The sequence below is a fragment of the Heloderma suspectum genome, chromosome 1, assembly GCF_057233095.1.
Source record: "Heloderma suspectum isolate Gila_16-S chromosome 1, 16-S_ref, whole genome shotgun sequence".
NCBI classification, from domain to species: Eukaryota; Metazoa; Chordata; class Lepidosauria; order Squamata; family Helodermatidae; genus Heloderma; species Heloderma suspectum.
Window position 1 is genome coordinate 256,028,241 of NC_139458.1, and position 14,980 is coordinate 256,043,220.

The 14,980-nt window shown below is 43.7% G+C and overlaps 1 protein-coding gene across 3 annotated transcripts in view; it reads left to right on the top strand.

Moving 5' to 3' along the window:
- PAK5 (p21 (RAC1) activated kinase 5) overlaps positions 1 to 14,980 on the top strand; it is a 168,622-nt gene that overhangs the window by 23,771 nt on the left and 129,871 nt on the right. Inside the window, exon 3 of one of the 3 annotated variants that reach the window (XM_084824935.1) lies at positions 1,551 to 1,811. The exons of the other annotated variants lie outside the window; for them this stretch is intronic. Within the exon in view, the coding sequence (XP_084681061.1) occupies positions 1,605 to 1,811 (207 nt within the window). The 5' untranslated portion in view covers positions 1,551 to 1,604. The remainder of the gene's footprint in view (positions 1 to 1,550; positions 1,812 to 14,980) is intronic. 3 annotated transcript variants of the gene reach the window in all.

The following is a 14,980-nucleotide window of genomic DNA, read 5'->3' on the forward strand; positions in this document are numbered from 1 at the left end:
GCTGTGCCCTCATTGGCTGCCCCATCCCCCATCCCTCCATGACAACATCTGATTGGTTCAGAACGCTGCTGCTCAGAAGTTAAAGAAGTAACAGAAAGGGTAATTTAAAACGGCATGCTGCGGGGCTGCAGCATCACCTGGCTGGCTGCTGCTCTGTTTCCTTTGGCTAGCAGTGGGCTAGGAGGAGGGGAAGCCACCGCTGCTGCCACCCCACCACCCCCGGATTAAAAAAAAGCAGAGGTGGCTGGCAGGGTGGCAGTGGTGTGAGGCCGAGAAAGCAACTTGCCCACAGTCCCCTCAAAGCTAGCGGTGTCTCTGACTACTCTGTCATTTTCCTGAGTCAGCATGGCCACTGGTCATGCTGGCTGGGGTTGATGGGAGTTGTAGTCCAACATATCTGGAGAGTTGGGGATGGCTGATGTAAAGTATCCCAATAACTGCAATCCAGTTATAGGTTTTTATCATAGTCAAAAGTGTGTGCTTCTGATCTAAGCCAAGGTTCCTCAAGCATTCAGCATGTATTCAGTGTACCTGCTAAATAGTGGGGATCCTAATCAGGGAAAGTTATTAATGTGCCTAACATTTCAGATCACTCTACCAGTGAGAAGAATAGATGCAATCTAGTAATGGTTCAGGAAGGCCCCTTGATGAAAGTGAACGATTTTGATTACTGAGGCCATTGTGCTTAAATATCCAATTTACTGGCACAAAGCTAGTGATACTGAGCACATATTATGAAAACAGCCATTTGCAGTGCTGAACCGTTAAGATCTGGAGCTGTCGAAGCACAGCCACACTTTGCCTAGTGAGTGAAAGCAAAGAAGCAAATCCAGCTCTGTACAGGATTAATCTCGGTGATCATATCCTCTAACTAGTGCAGTGAATGCCCCGCTTAGACTATTGACATAGTGTGTGTATAATATGGTGAAAGAATGCACGATTAATTCACGGTGCCAACATGAACTGATCTCTAGAATGGTACAAATGTGCAACAGTCACCTTTGTAGAATGCACCATTTTCATTCAACACGTGGAACCATGGGTCCTTTCTCTGGTTTGTCAGGGGAGAGACAAGCCAGAGGTCCTGGTTTGCACATAATGCTAAGCATACCGCGGAGAGAAAGTATGTGGGTCATTGAGCCACTCCCGCTTGCAGCAGGAGCAATTGGGCAGCATGCATGAGCATGGTGCCTTATTCACAATAACCCAGGTTGGTTTGCTTGTTTTTTAAAAAAATCTGTTATAGTTACATTACATGTGAACCAGGCTGTTGGGTGGATACTTGGAATGTAAACCTGTAGTGCAGCCATGGCCAAAGCCACAGGTCATCTTGCTCCTGTCTAATTCAGCAGTGGTTGACATTATGTTGTAGGGGTCTCAACGTAACCTTTGTCGGTTTGTTTTGCTAAGAACCTTCTTCCTACGGAGATTGGTTTTATGTCTTTATTCTTATCCTTTATTTTTCTTCAACCCACCTTGAAAATTGTTTTGAAAATCCAGATGGAATTGGAAAATACATTAACTACACAGTCCTATATGTGTTTTCTCAGCGGGTCTTACTTCCAGGAAAGAGGGGATAGATTTGCAACCTAAAGAAAGAGAGAATGCTCTCCATCCATTCAAGATGGCAAGCTCTTCGCATGGTTGAAAATCACAATGTCCGTAGGATTTGTTTTTGTTTGGGAGGGTGCATAAGACGTTTTGGAGCACGAACCATTGAAACGGGAATCAGCGCCTTTTCCAACTACTGCAGTTTTCAGTGTTGCAACTCACTTCTTCACAGATGTTTGCAGAAACCCAGAGAAACCCAGGTGGGTACTACAGATGCTTAAAATGAGTGCTAAGCTTTGGTAAGCAACTGTTGTAGACATGCCTAGAATTCTTCAGACCACACTCAGATATACCAATAAGATGTGACTTTTCACAGTCAGTGATTTTGTGCACAAACTCACTAAGCAGGAAGGTATATTATTGTAGACCAGATCACAACAAAACAGCTTCTCTGCAAGGCAGACTCTGGAAACCTTCCCTTTTTTTCTAATGATTTATCAAATTTAAACAAGCATAATTTACTGCTGATACAGCTGACTAAGGCAGCAGGTCTAACAATTACCAAAGGACCACTACATTACTTTCAGTTTCAGTTTCCTAAGAAAAGCATTAACCCTTTAGAGTGGCCTCCCTCATCCTGATGCTCTAGGTGTTTTGCACATAAACTCCCATCAGCCTTAGCCAGCATACCCAGTGGTCAGCAATGCTGGGAATTGTAATCCAAAACCATCTGGAGGGCACCAGGTTGGGGAAGGCTGCTTTTACCCTTACTTGGGCAGCTCCCTAGTAAGAGCATTTAGGACTGAAACTTTTGTCTGTGAATATATCACCTTCTTAAATCTTTGTAACTAGACTAGACTAATGACATCTGTGATGGATTGGTCCTGTGTCTTCAGGGGCTACCACATTTTTTCCTCTTCAGAATATCTAAATTACTGATCACATTGACAGACTGTCGAGCATTTTACTCATTTAGGTTTCAGGTGGTTTTGCAGCATATCACTCAGTCTGGAGATATCTCTCTATCTACACACACACACGTATGTCATCTGCTCCCATGCCACTTCCTCCTGCCCATGATGGCTGCGCTGTCCTCTGACCAGGAAATGCTAAAGAAACATCCTGCATTTGGGTTCCTCAGCTTTTTCCAGCCAGAGGAAGATTCACAGAATCACAGAGTTGAAAGTTACCTCAAAGGTCATCTAGCCAAGCCCCCTTCCAATGCAGGAAATCCATGACTACAGCATCCCCTGAACGGCAGCCATCCAGCCTCTGCTTAAAAACCTTTAACGAAGGAGAGGCCACCAGACTGTTCCGCTGCCAGAAAAACTCATACCATCAGGCAGTTCTTCCTAATGTTTCATCGAAATTCCTTTTCTTGTAATTGGATCCTGTTGGTTTGGGTCCCACCCGCTGGAGCATTGCAGAGTGGGCGAGCAATAGCTCCATCATCTGTGTCAGGGGTTTATGTTTAGCTGAGTCCCATCAGGCCTAGCCAGAAGGGCCAGTGCTGTGGGATGATGGGAGTGGTAGTCCAGTGACATCTGGAGAGTCAGGGGCTCCCCATGACTGATCTCTGTGGCTCTCCTTAAAATATTTGAAGATGTCTCTCATATCACCTCTTAATTGGCTCTCCTCCAGGCTAAACAATAATGGGCAGGGGAGGTAGTGAGTGGTTGAGCCAAAGGGAAGAATATGACTTGCGGGGAGGAGCCATAGCTCAGTGGTAGAGCCCCTGCTTTGCATGCACAAGGTCCCAGGTTCGATCCCCAGCATCTCCAGGTTGTTGTTGTTTATTTGTTCAGTCGCTTCCAACTCTTCATGACTTCATAGACTAGCCCACGCCAGAGCTTCCTGTCGGCCGTCGACACCCCCAGCTCCCCCAAGGTCTAGTCCGTCACCTCCAGAATATCATCCATCCGTCTTGCCCTTGGTCGGCCCCTCTTCCTTTTGCCTTCCACTTTCCCTAGCATCAGCATCTTCTCCAGGGTATCCTGTCTTCTCATGATGTGGCTAAAGTACTTCAGTTTTGCCTTGAATATCCTTCCCTCAAGTGAGCTGTCTGGCTTTATCTCCTGGAGTATGGACTGGTTTGATCTTCTTGCAGTCCAAGGCACTCTCAGAATTTTCCTCCAGCACCACAGTTCAAAAGCATCTATCTTCCTTCGCTCAGCCTTCCTTATGGGCCAGCTCTCGCAGCCATAGGTTACTACGGGGAATACCATTGCTTTAACTATGTCGACCTTTGTTATCAGTGTGATGTCTCTGCTCTTCACTATTTTATCAAGATTTGTCATTGCTCTCCTCCCAAGAAGTAAATGTCTTCTGATTTCCTGGCTGCAGTCAGCGTCTGCAGTAATCTTTGCACCTAGAAAGACAAAGTCTGTCACTGCCTCCACGTTTTCTCCCTCTATTTGCCAGTTCTCAATCAAGCTGATTGCCATAATCTTGGTTTTTTTGAGGTTTAACTGCAACCCAGCTTTTGCACTTTCTTCTTTTACCTTCGTCATGAGGTTCCTCAGCTCCTCCTTGCTTTCAGCCATCAAAGTGGTATCATCTGCATATCGGAGATTGTTAATGTTTCTTCCAGCGATTTTAACTCCAGCCTTGGCTTCATCAAGCCCAGCACGTCGCATGATGTGTTCTGCGTACAGGTTGAATAGGTAGGGTGAGAGTATACAACCCCGCTGTATTCCTTTCCCAGTCTTAAACCAGTCCGTTGATTCGTGGTCTGTTCTTACCGTTGCTACTTGGTCGTTATACAGATTCCTCAGGAGGCAGACAAAATGACTTGGTATCCCTAAACCACCAAGAACTTGCCACAATTTGTTATGATCCACACAGTCAAAGGCTTTAGAATAGTCAATAAAACAGAAATAGATGTTTTTCTGAAACTCCCTGGCTTTCTCCATTATCCAGCGGATATTGGCAATTTGGTCTCTAGTTCCTCTGCCTTTTCTAAACCCAGGTTGTACATCTGGCAATTCTCGTTCCATGAATTGCTGGAGTCTACCTTGCAAGATCTTGAGCATTACCTTACTGGCATGTGAAATAAGTGCCACTGTTCGATAGTTTGAACATTCTTTGGTGCTTCCCTTTTTTGGTATGGGGATATAGGTTGATATTTTCCAATCTGTTGGCCATTCTTGTGTTTTCCAAATTTGCTGGCATATGGCATACATCACCTTGACAGCATCATCTTGCAAGATTTTAAACAGTTCAGCTGGGATACCGTCATCTCCTGCTGCCTTGTTGTTAGCAATGCTTCTTAAGGCCCATTCAACCTCACTTTTCAGGATGTCTGGCTCTAGCTCACTGACCACACTGTCAGATCTATCCCCGATATTATTATCCTTCCTATACAGATCTTCCGTATATTCTTGCCACCTTTTCTTGATCTCTTCTGCTTCTTTTAGGTCCTTGCCATCTTTGTTTTTGATCATACCCATTTTTGCCTGGAATTTACCTCCTATGTTTCTAATTTTCTGGAAGAGGTCTCTTGTCCTTCCTATTCTATCATCTTCTTCTGCTTCCGTGCATTGCTTGTTTAAAAATAATTCCTTATCTCTTCTGGCTAACCTCTGGAATTTTGCATTTAATTGGGCATATCTCCCCCTATCACTGTTGCCTTTTGGTTTCCTTCTTTCTTGGGCTGCTTCCAGTGTCTCAGCAGACAGCCATCTTGCCTTCTTGGTTTTCTTTTTCTTTGGGACATTTTTTGTTGCCGCCTCCTGAACAATGTTGCGAACTTCTGTCCATAGTTCTTCCGGGACCCTATCTACTAAATCTAGTCCCTTAAATCTATTCTTCACCTCACTGCATATTCATTAGAAGTATTAGTGAGCTCATATCTAACTGATCTGTGGGTCTTCCCTATTCTCTTTAGTCTGATTCTAAATTGTGCAATAAGAAGTTCATGATCTGAATAGGGATGTACGAAAGTCACTTACCTGTTTGCAGATTATGTTTATGGTGTGGGAGGAGGTGTTCCATCCCTCCCCCCAGAATCCTGGACAGGGGGGAGGCGCTCCGTTCCTCCCCCCCGGAATCCTCCACGGCCGGCTGTGCTCTGTGGCAGCTCCGCGGAGCAGCCGGCCAGTCCCAGCCAGGCCAGAGCCGTCCGCAGCCGGATTTCCAGCCGCGGAGGGCTCTGGGTAAAACAAAAAAACCCGCATACAGCAGCTACGGCCGCCGCCATTTGCGTTCCTTATTTTTGCCCTCTTAATGTACGTAAATATTTACGTAGACTATGACGGCGAAAATAAAGGGGAACGCAAATAGTGTAGCGGGTGCTATTTGCGTCCCTTTTTGATTCCGCTACACTATTTGCGTTCCCATTTTTTTTTGCCGTCATAGTCTACGTAAATATTTACATAGACTAAGACGGGCAAAAATAAGGAACGCAAATGGTGGCGGCCGTAGCTGCCACCATTTGCATACGCGGGTTTTTTTTTTTAACCCACCCAGCCGTGATAGGCTACGTAAAGATTTATGTAGCCTATCACGTCATTTTTTTTTTTTAAACCTAGCCATGATAGGCTACGTAAATCTTTATGTAGCCTATCACGTCTTTTTTTTTTTTTTTTACAAGAGTGGAAATGGCGGTGGTGGCAGCCGGTTGGAAGACCAGCCGCCGCCACCACCGAAGCCGCCGCCGGAGCTGCCGCTGCCCGGAAGATCCGCCCCAGGTGAGTCCTGTCCCGGGGGGGATCCGCAGGAGGGCGGGGGGGTGGCAGGCCGTTCCGCCACAGATTTCAGGGGGCCGAATGCACTGGCATTCAGCCTCACCGAGATCCGTGGCGGAATTCTCTGCCATCCCTAGATCTGAACTACGATCAGCTCCAGGTCTTGTTTTTACCAACTACATAATGTCCGCCACCTTTGGCTACAAAGAATGTAGTCAATCTGATTTCGGTGTCGACCGTCTGATGAAGTCCATGTATAAAGTCGTCTCTTAGGTTGTTGGAAGAGAGTGTTTGTTATGCACAGTGAGTTGTCTTGGCAAAATTCTATCAGCCTATGTCCTGCTTCATTTTGTTCTCCCAGACCATGCTTGCCTGTAATTCCAGGTGTTGTTTGACTACCCACCTTAGCATTCCAGTCTCCTATAATGAAAATAACATCTTTTTTTGGGGTACTATCCAGTAGGTGCTGCAGATCCTCATAGAACTGATTTACTTCTGTTTCTTCAGCATCTGTGGTTGGGGCGTATATTTGGATCACTGTGTGATGTTAAATGGCTTACCTTGAATTCGAATTGAGATCATTCTGTCATTATTTTTTTTGGGGGGGGGAATTCCCATTGGGAAAGGGGCAATAATTAAAAAAAAACTTGAATTGCTGGGAATTAAAAACGAAAACAACAACAAAAACCTCATAGCCACTACAATATGATATCCAAGTTACCTTAGGCAGTAAACAGTTAGTGAGCAGGTTCTATTCATAAAATGCAGTTATTTACACAAGTCAAGCTACAAAAACTGAATTCAGAAAAACCCTAAGTTATAAGATCCAGAATTGTCATGGAAGGCAGGGTAATCATACTGGCTAGTGCGCAATCATGAACTATCAGCATCGTGGTGTTCAGTGTAGCAGTTTAGAATTACAACAGTTTTCCCCTCATGGATTGCTTTCACTGTTCATTGCATTCTACCTTCTCCAAGAGGTATTTCTTAAACAGAACAAACTGTTCCAAAATCCAGAACCATGGGGTTCTCTTGCTTAAGGGACAATCTCCTTGGGCTATCCGTAAACGTCAAAGGCCACTGACTCATCCTAGCATTTTTATCACACTCCTTCCCAATGGCCTATAAAGTTACAGTTTATAGTCCCCTGGATGATTGACCTGCATGTCTTTGCAGCTGCTGAAGTGTGTAGGTGGTCATGGTGGTGGGGCTGGAGGCGATGGTCTGCACCTGCAATTAGCATTTAGTTTCTCAGGTCGCTAAGGAAACTGCAGTCCTTCGTGTTCATTCCTCTGTCAAAACTGAATGTTGGGGTGGGACCATAGCTCCATGGCAGAACACATGCTTTGCATGTGGAAGACTCTGGGTTCAACCCCTGCCAGGGTCAGTGTCAAGGGTAGGCATAGTTGGGCACCTGCCAAGAGCCTACACAGCAGGAGAGGTCCACTGTCAAGTGCCCGCCGGACTTGCTCCTCCTCTTCACCATTGCAACCTGCATATATCAAATTCAGAGTCCCCCCACCCTCCATATGTCTCTTGTGTATAGTTTGGTCTCTAGTTCCATGTACCCAAGGCATGTATGTCATGAACAGCATCCCCTCATGGCCATAACTGAGTGGCCTTTCAAAAACAGTTTGGGTTGTGGTGGTGTTGTGGGTGGGTGAGTACCAGTTCCCCCTGTAATGGCATTCCCTAAGTAGTTCTTTGGATCAGGATACTTACAGTATGTATAAGAACATAAGATAAGATGAGCCATGCTGGATCAGACCATGCATTCTGTTCACACAGTGGTCAACCAGCTGCCCACGGGGAAACCACTAGCAAGACATGAGTGCAACAGCATCCTCCCATACATATTCCGCAGCAACTGGTGTACATAGGCAAACTGCCCCCAATACTGGAGGTAGCACATAGCCATCAGGACTATTTCCTTGAGACAAAAACAGGATATTGGGATGACAAAAACAGGACGTGGTTATGTAATGTTGCGTATTCATGAAAAACCATAATATAACAAAACAACTGCAGCTCCCTTTGTGGTCTCTCAGGCTATAAGAGACCTAAAAAACAACCTAAACTCTCTGCAAAGGAACATGGAAAGAGGCGCAAATGAATAACACTAATTTATTGCATATACACAAAAAAACCACTCATAAATATACATATGTAAAATACTTATAAAATATCACATCAGCAGTAAACAAATCTGTATGGCCTACCTCACTGAACACTCTAATGCAGGACTGCAGTGGTCAGACTGCAAAAAATCATAAACATACACCAAAAAGAAAAAAAAAGGAATGAACACCCTGACTGCTATCACAAGCCGGTATATGCTAATGTCCCACCAGAGAGTTCCGCTGTAATAAAAAAATTGCTAACAGCCTGTTGAACCGAAATATGAGTCTGAAAAGTCCGAATCAAGCTGAATGTAGGGCAGAAAGACTCTCTATGGGCGGAATGATGGTAGAAATAACGGTAAGACTCACCCCTCCTGGCTCCCCACACGCTGAACGGGGCTTAGCGACCGCCTCTTGAATTCCCCGCCACTGCAGACAAGCAAGGGGGTGGCGTCTGATCGTCGCTAGCTCAAGAAGCCTGGCCCTGGCTGGATAAGGTAAACGGAACTTCCTCTTCCATCACACTAGTAGTTTTACTGCACGCATTGATTAGCATAGAGCCTTACGATAAACGCGGTCAGTTTTTTTACAAAAAATTAAAAACAGGACAAAATTGACATTTATATTAAAATGACGGGATGGTTGGGAAATATGAAAAAAACGGTACTGTCCCGTTTAAAACGGTACATATGGTCAGCCATTGATAGCCTTCTCCTTCATGAATTTGTCTAACCCTCTTTTAAAGCTGTCCAAATTGGTGGCCATCATTATATCTTGTACTAGCGAATTCCATAGGTTGACTCTGTGCTGTGTGAAGAAGTACTTTGTTTTAACTGCCCTGAATCTCCCACCAATCAGCTCATGGGATTAGCTGTTTGGGTTCTAGGATTATGAAAGAGGGAGAAAATGTCTCCCTATCCACATTCTCCACACCATGCTCTCTCTCTCTCTCTCTCTCTCTCTCTCTCTCTCTCTCTCTCTCCCTCCCTCCCTCTCTCTCCCTCATATTTAGTTATCAAGTTGTATATAGCCCCAATCCAGCTAAAGTTATCCATGACTCACTGAAAGCAATAAGCTAATCAAGACTAATTTGTTCCACTCATTTAAATGGCATTTAGGTCATGACTATAGCAGGATTTGGGACCAAACATATGATACCAAATATTACGATTTATAGACTAGCAAGTGCTAAAAGTCAAATTTTTAACTACTGCTGGCTGTCAAATAATTGTTTAACAGTCTCAAGCAATTGGAGAGATTGCAAACGTATTTTTTAAATTAATCCCCCCCCAAAGTATTGTTAAACAAACTATGCAGTGTCAAATATCAAGTGTCTCTCTGAAGTTAAATAGGTGTTGAATACCTAAATGTTTTGGATTATATTGAATACAAAATCACAAGAGAGGATTTTGAGGACAAATTTATTTGAGCACCCCCTCTGTCTTTCTCTCTTTGTTTTCAAAGATCAAATACCTTCAAATACATACCCATACATACATAGAACATTAGCCTGCAATTATATGCATACACATAGGCACTATTTAATACACTTTTTATTTTATGTTTACTTTTAAAATGTATAAATTGCATCCTCATCCAAAGCTGGATTGCAGGGTGGTATACAGCAAATTTAAATATTCAATACAATAATAAAATAACATAAAACTTTAAACAACAATATAATACAGTTGAGAGGTATCAAGCTATACAATCAGCTAATAATTTAATATATGGAGGGAGCAATCCTATGGCCACTAGACGCTGTCTAGAAGGCCATAGGATTGCTCTTTTCCAGAAACTGACCTCGGAGCCTGCACTCCAAGGTCGGTTCCTGGAAATCTGACTTTCCCTCTTGTCCGCGCTGCCTCTGAGGCAGCGCGGAGGAGCCCCATCCTCCGCGCTCGTAAGAAGAGCGCGGAGCGACTGAAAAGAGGCAGGGCTGGTGGGCATTCTGGGGCGGGGAGAGTGGAGCTAGTTAGGATTGCGCACCTAAAGTCTCTGGGCAAATAACAAGGTTTTAACCTGGTGCAGGGAAACAATACAATGATGGTGACTGCTGTACCTCCCTGTTTAGGAGCCACCACACAGGACACCCTCTCTTTCAAAGATGTATAATGCACCTCTTGTATAGATGGGGCATGGAGAAGGGCCTCCTTAATGCATGGGTAGGTTGGTACGAGAGGAAGTGCTCCTTCAAATATTTGGGCCCCCAAGCCATTTAGGGCTTTAAAAATAAGCAGCCTGGGCCAGTGGCTCAGCGGCAGAGCCCCTGCCTTGCATGCAGAAGGTCCCAGGTTCGATCCCTGGCATCTCCAGGTAGGGCTAGGAAAAATCCCTGAAACCCTGGAGGGCTGCTGCCAGTCAGTGTCAACAATACTGGGCTATATGGGCCCATAGTCTGACTCAGTACAAGGCAGCTTCCTATGTTTCTATGTACCTTGCACTGGGCTTGATAGTGAATAGGCAGCCAATGTTCTTGTCCTTCAGAACTGATGTAACATTGGTCCATCTAGGTAAACCAGCTGGAATTCTAGCAGATAAATTCTGTACTATTTGAAGCTTCTGAGCTGTTTTTGAGGGCAGCCCCACATCTAATGCATTACTGTAATCTAACCCGGAGGTTACTAGAGCATGGATCACTGTGGCCAGGCTATCTCTATCCAGGAAAGGCTGCAGCTGACAAATCAACTAAAATTGGTAAAAGGTGCTCCGAGCCACTGAGGCCACTTGAGCCTCCAGTAACTACATTGGATCGGAGAGCACCTCACAGGATGCAAAGGGGCTTACCTCTGAGAAGGCATGCATACAGGATTGTGTGGTCGATGCCTTTCAAGTCTGAGGTTTTTGAAATAATTCTTTATCCATGGCCCAATATTTGGCATATTTTCAACCTTCATCAGAATCATGAGAAAATTAAATGACATTTCAGATAAAACTTGGAGGCCTTTAGTAACTGGTAAGCCAGCTGGAGTGTTGGATCTGTCACTACTGAGGAATGTGTTGATTTGAATTCCTTTTCTTTTTAGGAGGAGGGTTTTTTTTAATGTTGTATTCTGTAGAAGGCTGGCAAAGGGACCTGCCTACAATCCCATTGTTTACCACCCAACAGCCGTCTGCCATAAAATATCAGTTAACAATTCTGTGCATTTCATATTTTGAAATTAACACAATCAAGATGCATTTCTGCAATTTAAAAAACAAACCTGCCCAAAACTGTTAATTTTTCAGAAAGCTAAGAACATATATCAGGAATTGCTTACTTCTGATTAAAACAACTTTATAAATGTAAAAGGTGAAAATAATAATAATAACAATAATAAAAAATTACCATTTTATTTTCTAAGTAGGTTTTCTTTTTGTGTATAGCCATCTGTAAAAAATAAAAATACCAGTGTAATCTTAAATTCAAAGGTCCTAAAATCATATATGTAGATTATGAATAGAAATTACAAGGCCCAAATGTCTCTTCCTATCTAGTGTCCTTCCTTCCTGGCTTACCCTAGTATAAAGAAGTGGGAAATACCTAACCATATCCAATATTTGGGGCTTAGTGAAATGAATTCATAATACTGTGTATATCAGGTGTCCCTTACATGCACATATTCTCAATGAAGTCAGTAAAACTAATGTATTGACACACTCAACCCAAGACTATTACAATCCGAAATCAAAGTGTGAGACAACTCAATTTTTATTCTAATTTCTTCCAGTGGGAAATAGATATCAAGAACAGGACACAATCTCTGAAGAGCTTTTCAGCCCAAACAATAGTATGGTATTATTCTTCCTCTCCCGAACAAAAAAAAGGGAAATAATGCATTTAGATTGCAACCCTAAATCCACTTATCTGGGTGTAAATCCCATTGCATAGGATCAGGCTGTTGGCCTACAAAAGCAAGCCACAGATTTGGTTGTAGAACCAGTTTACAATACTTGGAGGAAGAGTTCTCTTATGCTATTTGCTTGTGTAAAGAAACCAGATTGTACAAACACCCTTATGGTTAAAAACAAGGGCTTCAGCCTTTAATGGATTAATTGGTTACATTAATTGAATTTCATCTTTTTAATTGACTAAAAAGGCATCTCTGGTTAACTGGGCAACACATTTTTAAAAAATCTTAAGTATCTGTAATATAAGATGAGAGGTATCATCTTGGAGGAGGCCTTCCCCCTTCATTTTCACACAGAAAGGAAATCTTCTAAGACTCTTGCTACAGTCATTCATGCCCTAGATTTCATATAAAAAGACCTGGTTGTTTACAACCACGGTAAATTGATTCATGATCCTGGTCCATGCTCTTAAATTCAAGTAGTAACTGTTGCTATTTTACTGCTGGTTTTGGAATGAATTGTTTTTATGTCACTGGTTATTATTGTGCATGTTGTAACTTTTAATTTGTTCTATGAAGGTTTTTATTTGTAAATCCACTCATAAATAAATAAATAAATAAATAAATACCTGCTGTGACATTGTCAGGGTTCCCCTTATGACCTGGAACCCATGAGCAGTTCCTTAAGGATCTCTTTTCTACTTGAGAGTCCCACCTTCCTTCTTTAACTTCCCCTTCCCAATAACATGGGGTTTAGGCTGTAAACGTGGGGTGATTAACACTTCAGACACTTGGGTTTTAACCACAACAGTTTACTGGTAAATTAAAGCAAGCAAATTACAACTAAAGGTATTTACACAATAGAGCTGAGTGATAAAAAAAAGGCATTAAGAGTAAATAAAAGATGAAAAACGCAAGTTTCTTTGCCCTAACTGTACTTACACTTTTTCAGGCTGCTTCTTCGTGCTCCCCCTTTAGGCTGTAGTCTCCCCAACTCTGCTCTTACAGGCTCTCTCTCTCTCTTTATATACCCTTCTCCCTCAAAACCGAAAGTACTGTTTCAAACCTGAAGAAATGGAACTTAGGACACAATCCTTTGGCCACTAGTCAGTGGCTAGACAGCCATAGGATAGGTCGGTTCCTGGAGAACCGACCCCCACCCCCTCCTGCGCCACCTCGTAGGCAGTGCGGATTGCCCTGCGCTCCATGCTCGTAAGAGCGGCACAGAGTGGCGAAAATGGGGTGTTCCCAGGGGCAGGGCGGGGAGGTTGGAAATACCATTAAGGCACATCCTATGTGTCATCCGGAGGCTGCTTCCTGTGCCCCAAGGTCCTGCAGCTAGACAGCTAAAATCGGCTGCCTAGCCGCGAAAGCAGTGTGTGGGGAGCGAGGAGGAGATCCTCACCACTCCTCCCTCCCAGCACTGGATAGGCGGTTGCCCCCAGGGTCGGAAGTGAACATGGATCCACATAGGATTGCTCCCTCCACTGGGGAAATGAAACTACTCCTCTCAGGGATACCTCCCCCCCCAGCAACTCCTCCCCCCCAGGCCTCTAAGCCTGACTTTCTTTCCCTTTGCCTCTGTAGGCCTCAAACCTTCACAGACATACGCCATTTAAAAAGAAAGGAATTATGAAGATTTTCTCTCTCTTCAGAGCTTTGAGTTGCATCTAATCTTGTCTGTGCACCAGTGGAATGGAAACCACTAGCAGAATAGATCCCCCCTCCCTCCTGCCACCCCCCAGGTGCCCCCAAATTTGCTCTGAAGGTTTGTGCACTTAACTGTGTTGGATTGTGGCCATTTTTGTTAAAGACTAGAAATGCTTTAATGACCCAGATGGTTGGGTCATTTAAACATGGTTGGGTCTCCCAAAAGCATAGGAGTTGCACATGGATAAGTACGCAAACAAACGAACACACACACACACACACACACACTGCTGTACATATGTGTGGGCACCATTCAGTTTTCCATATCAAAATTTCCTGACTATTGAAAATGGAGTCGTCCATGGTTTTCTTATAATAGCGTTGCAGAAAGCACAGCCTGTCTCTGGTTTATAACAGTGTTCTCCATTTTTCTCTGTCCTCTATGGATCCTGCGCTTTTGTTGATTTTGAAGGAAATAGTTTGATGCAGCTGTAACTATACAGCACTATCGTAATAAGACTTTCTCCGAGAGAACAGATGAAAGAAAAGAGATAATCAGGCTTCAAATCTCCCACTGTGTGTCTGTCAATGAGTGTCAAAAGGCAGCAAACAGAGAAATGACTCTTGGCTGTGCCTTAATCATCCTGATCAGAGGGGGAGAGTACTTGATTAAATTTGCCAAAAGCTGTTCTGCCTCTAGTGCTTTTATTACTGTGTACAGGTGCTTCAAGACTAGCCAAAAAACTGATTCCATGCTTCTGATGCTTGTTTTTTCTGGGTTCCTGAATGACTTACGGTGCAATCCTATCCATGACTACTCAGAAGCAAGCCCTGTTGAATTCAATGGGACTTACACCCAGGTAAGTGTGTATAGGATTGCAGCCTTAATCTACAAAACCGCTAAACAATAAGAAATATATGGGGAAGTGAGCCAGACTTGGGGGGGGGGGGCAATATTACTAAAATCTTCATCACAACTGAATGCGGGCTATTCCTTTGGGTGACTTTTTAGGGATCATTACAAAGGGCTGAGGAATGTTTTGATTCTTAGAGTGATCTTGGAGTGCACAGACCGGAAGCATTGCTGTCATGCTGATAGGCCTTTAGTGACATCACCACTTAGCTAAATCTGATTGGCTATGCT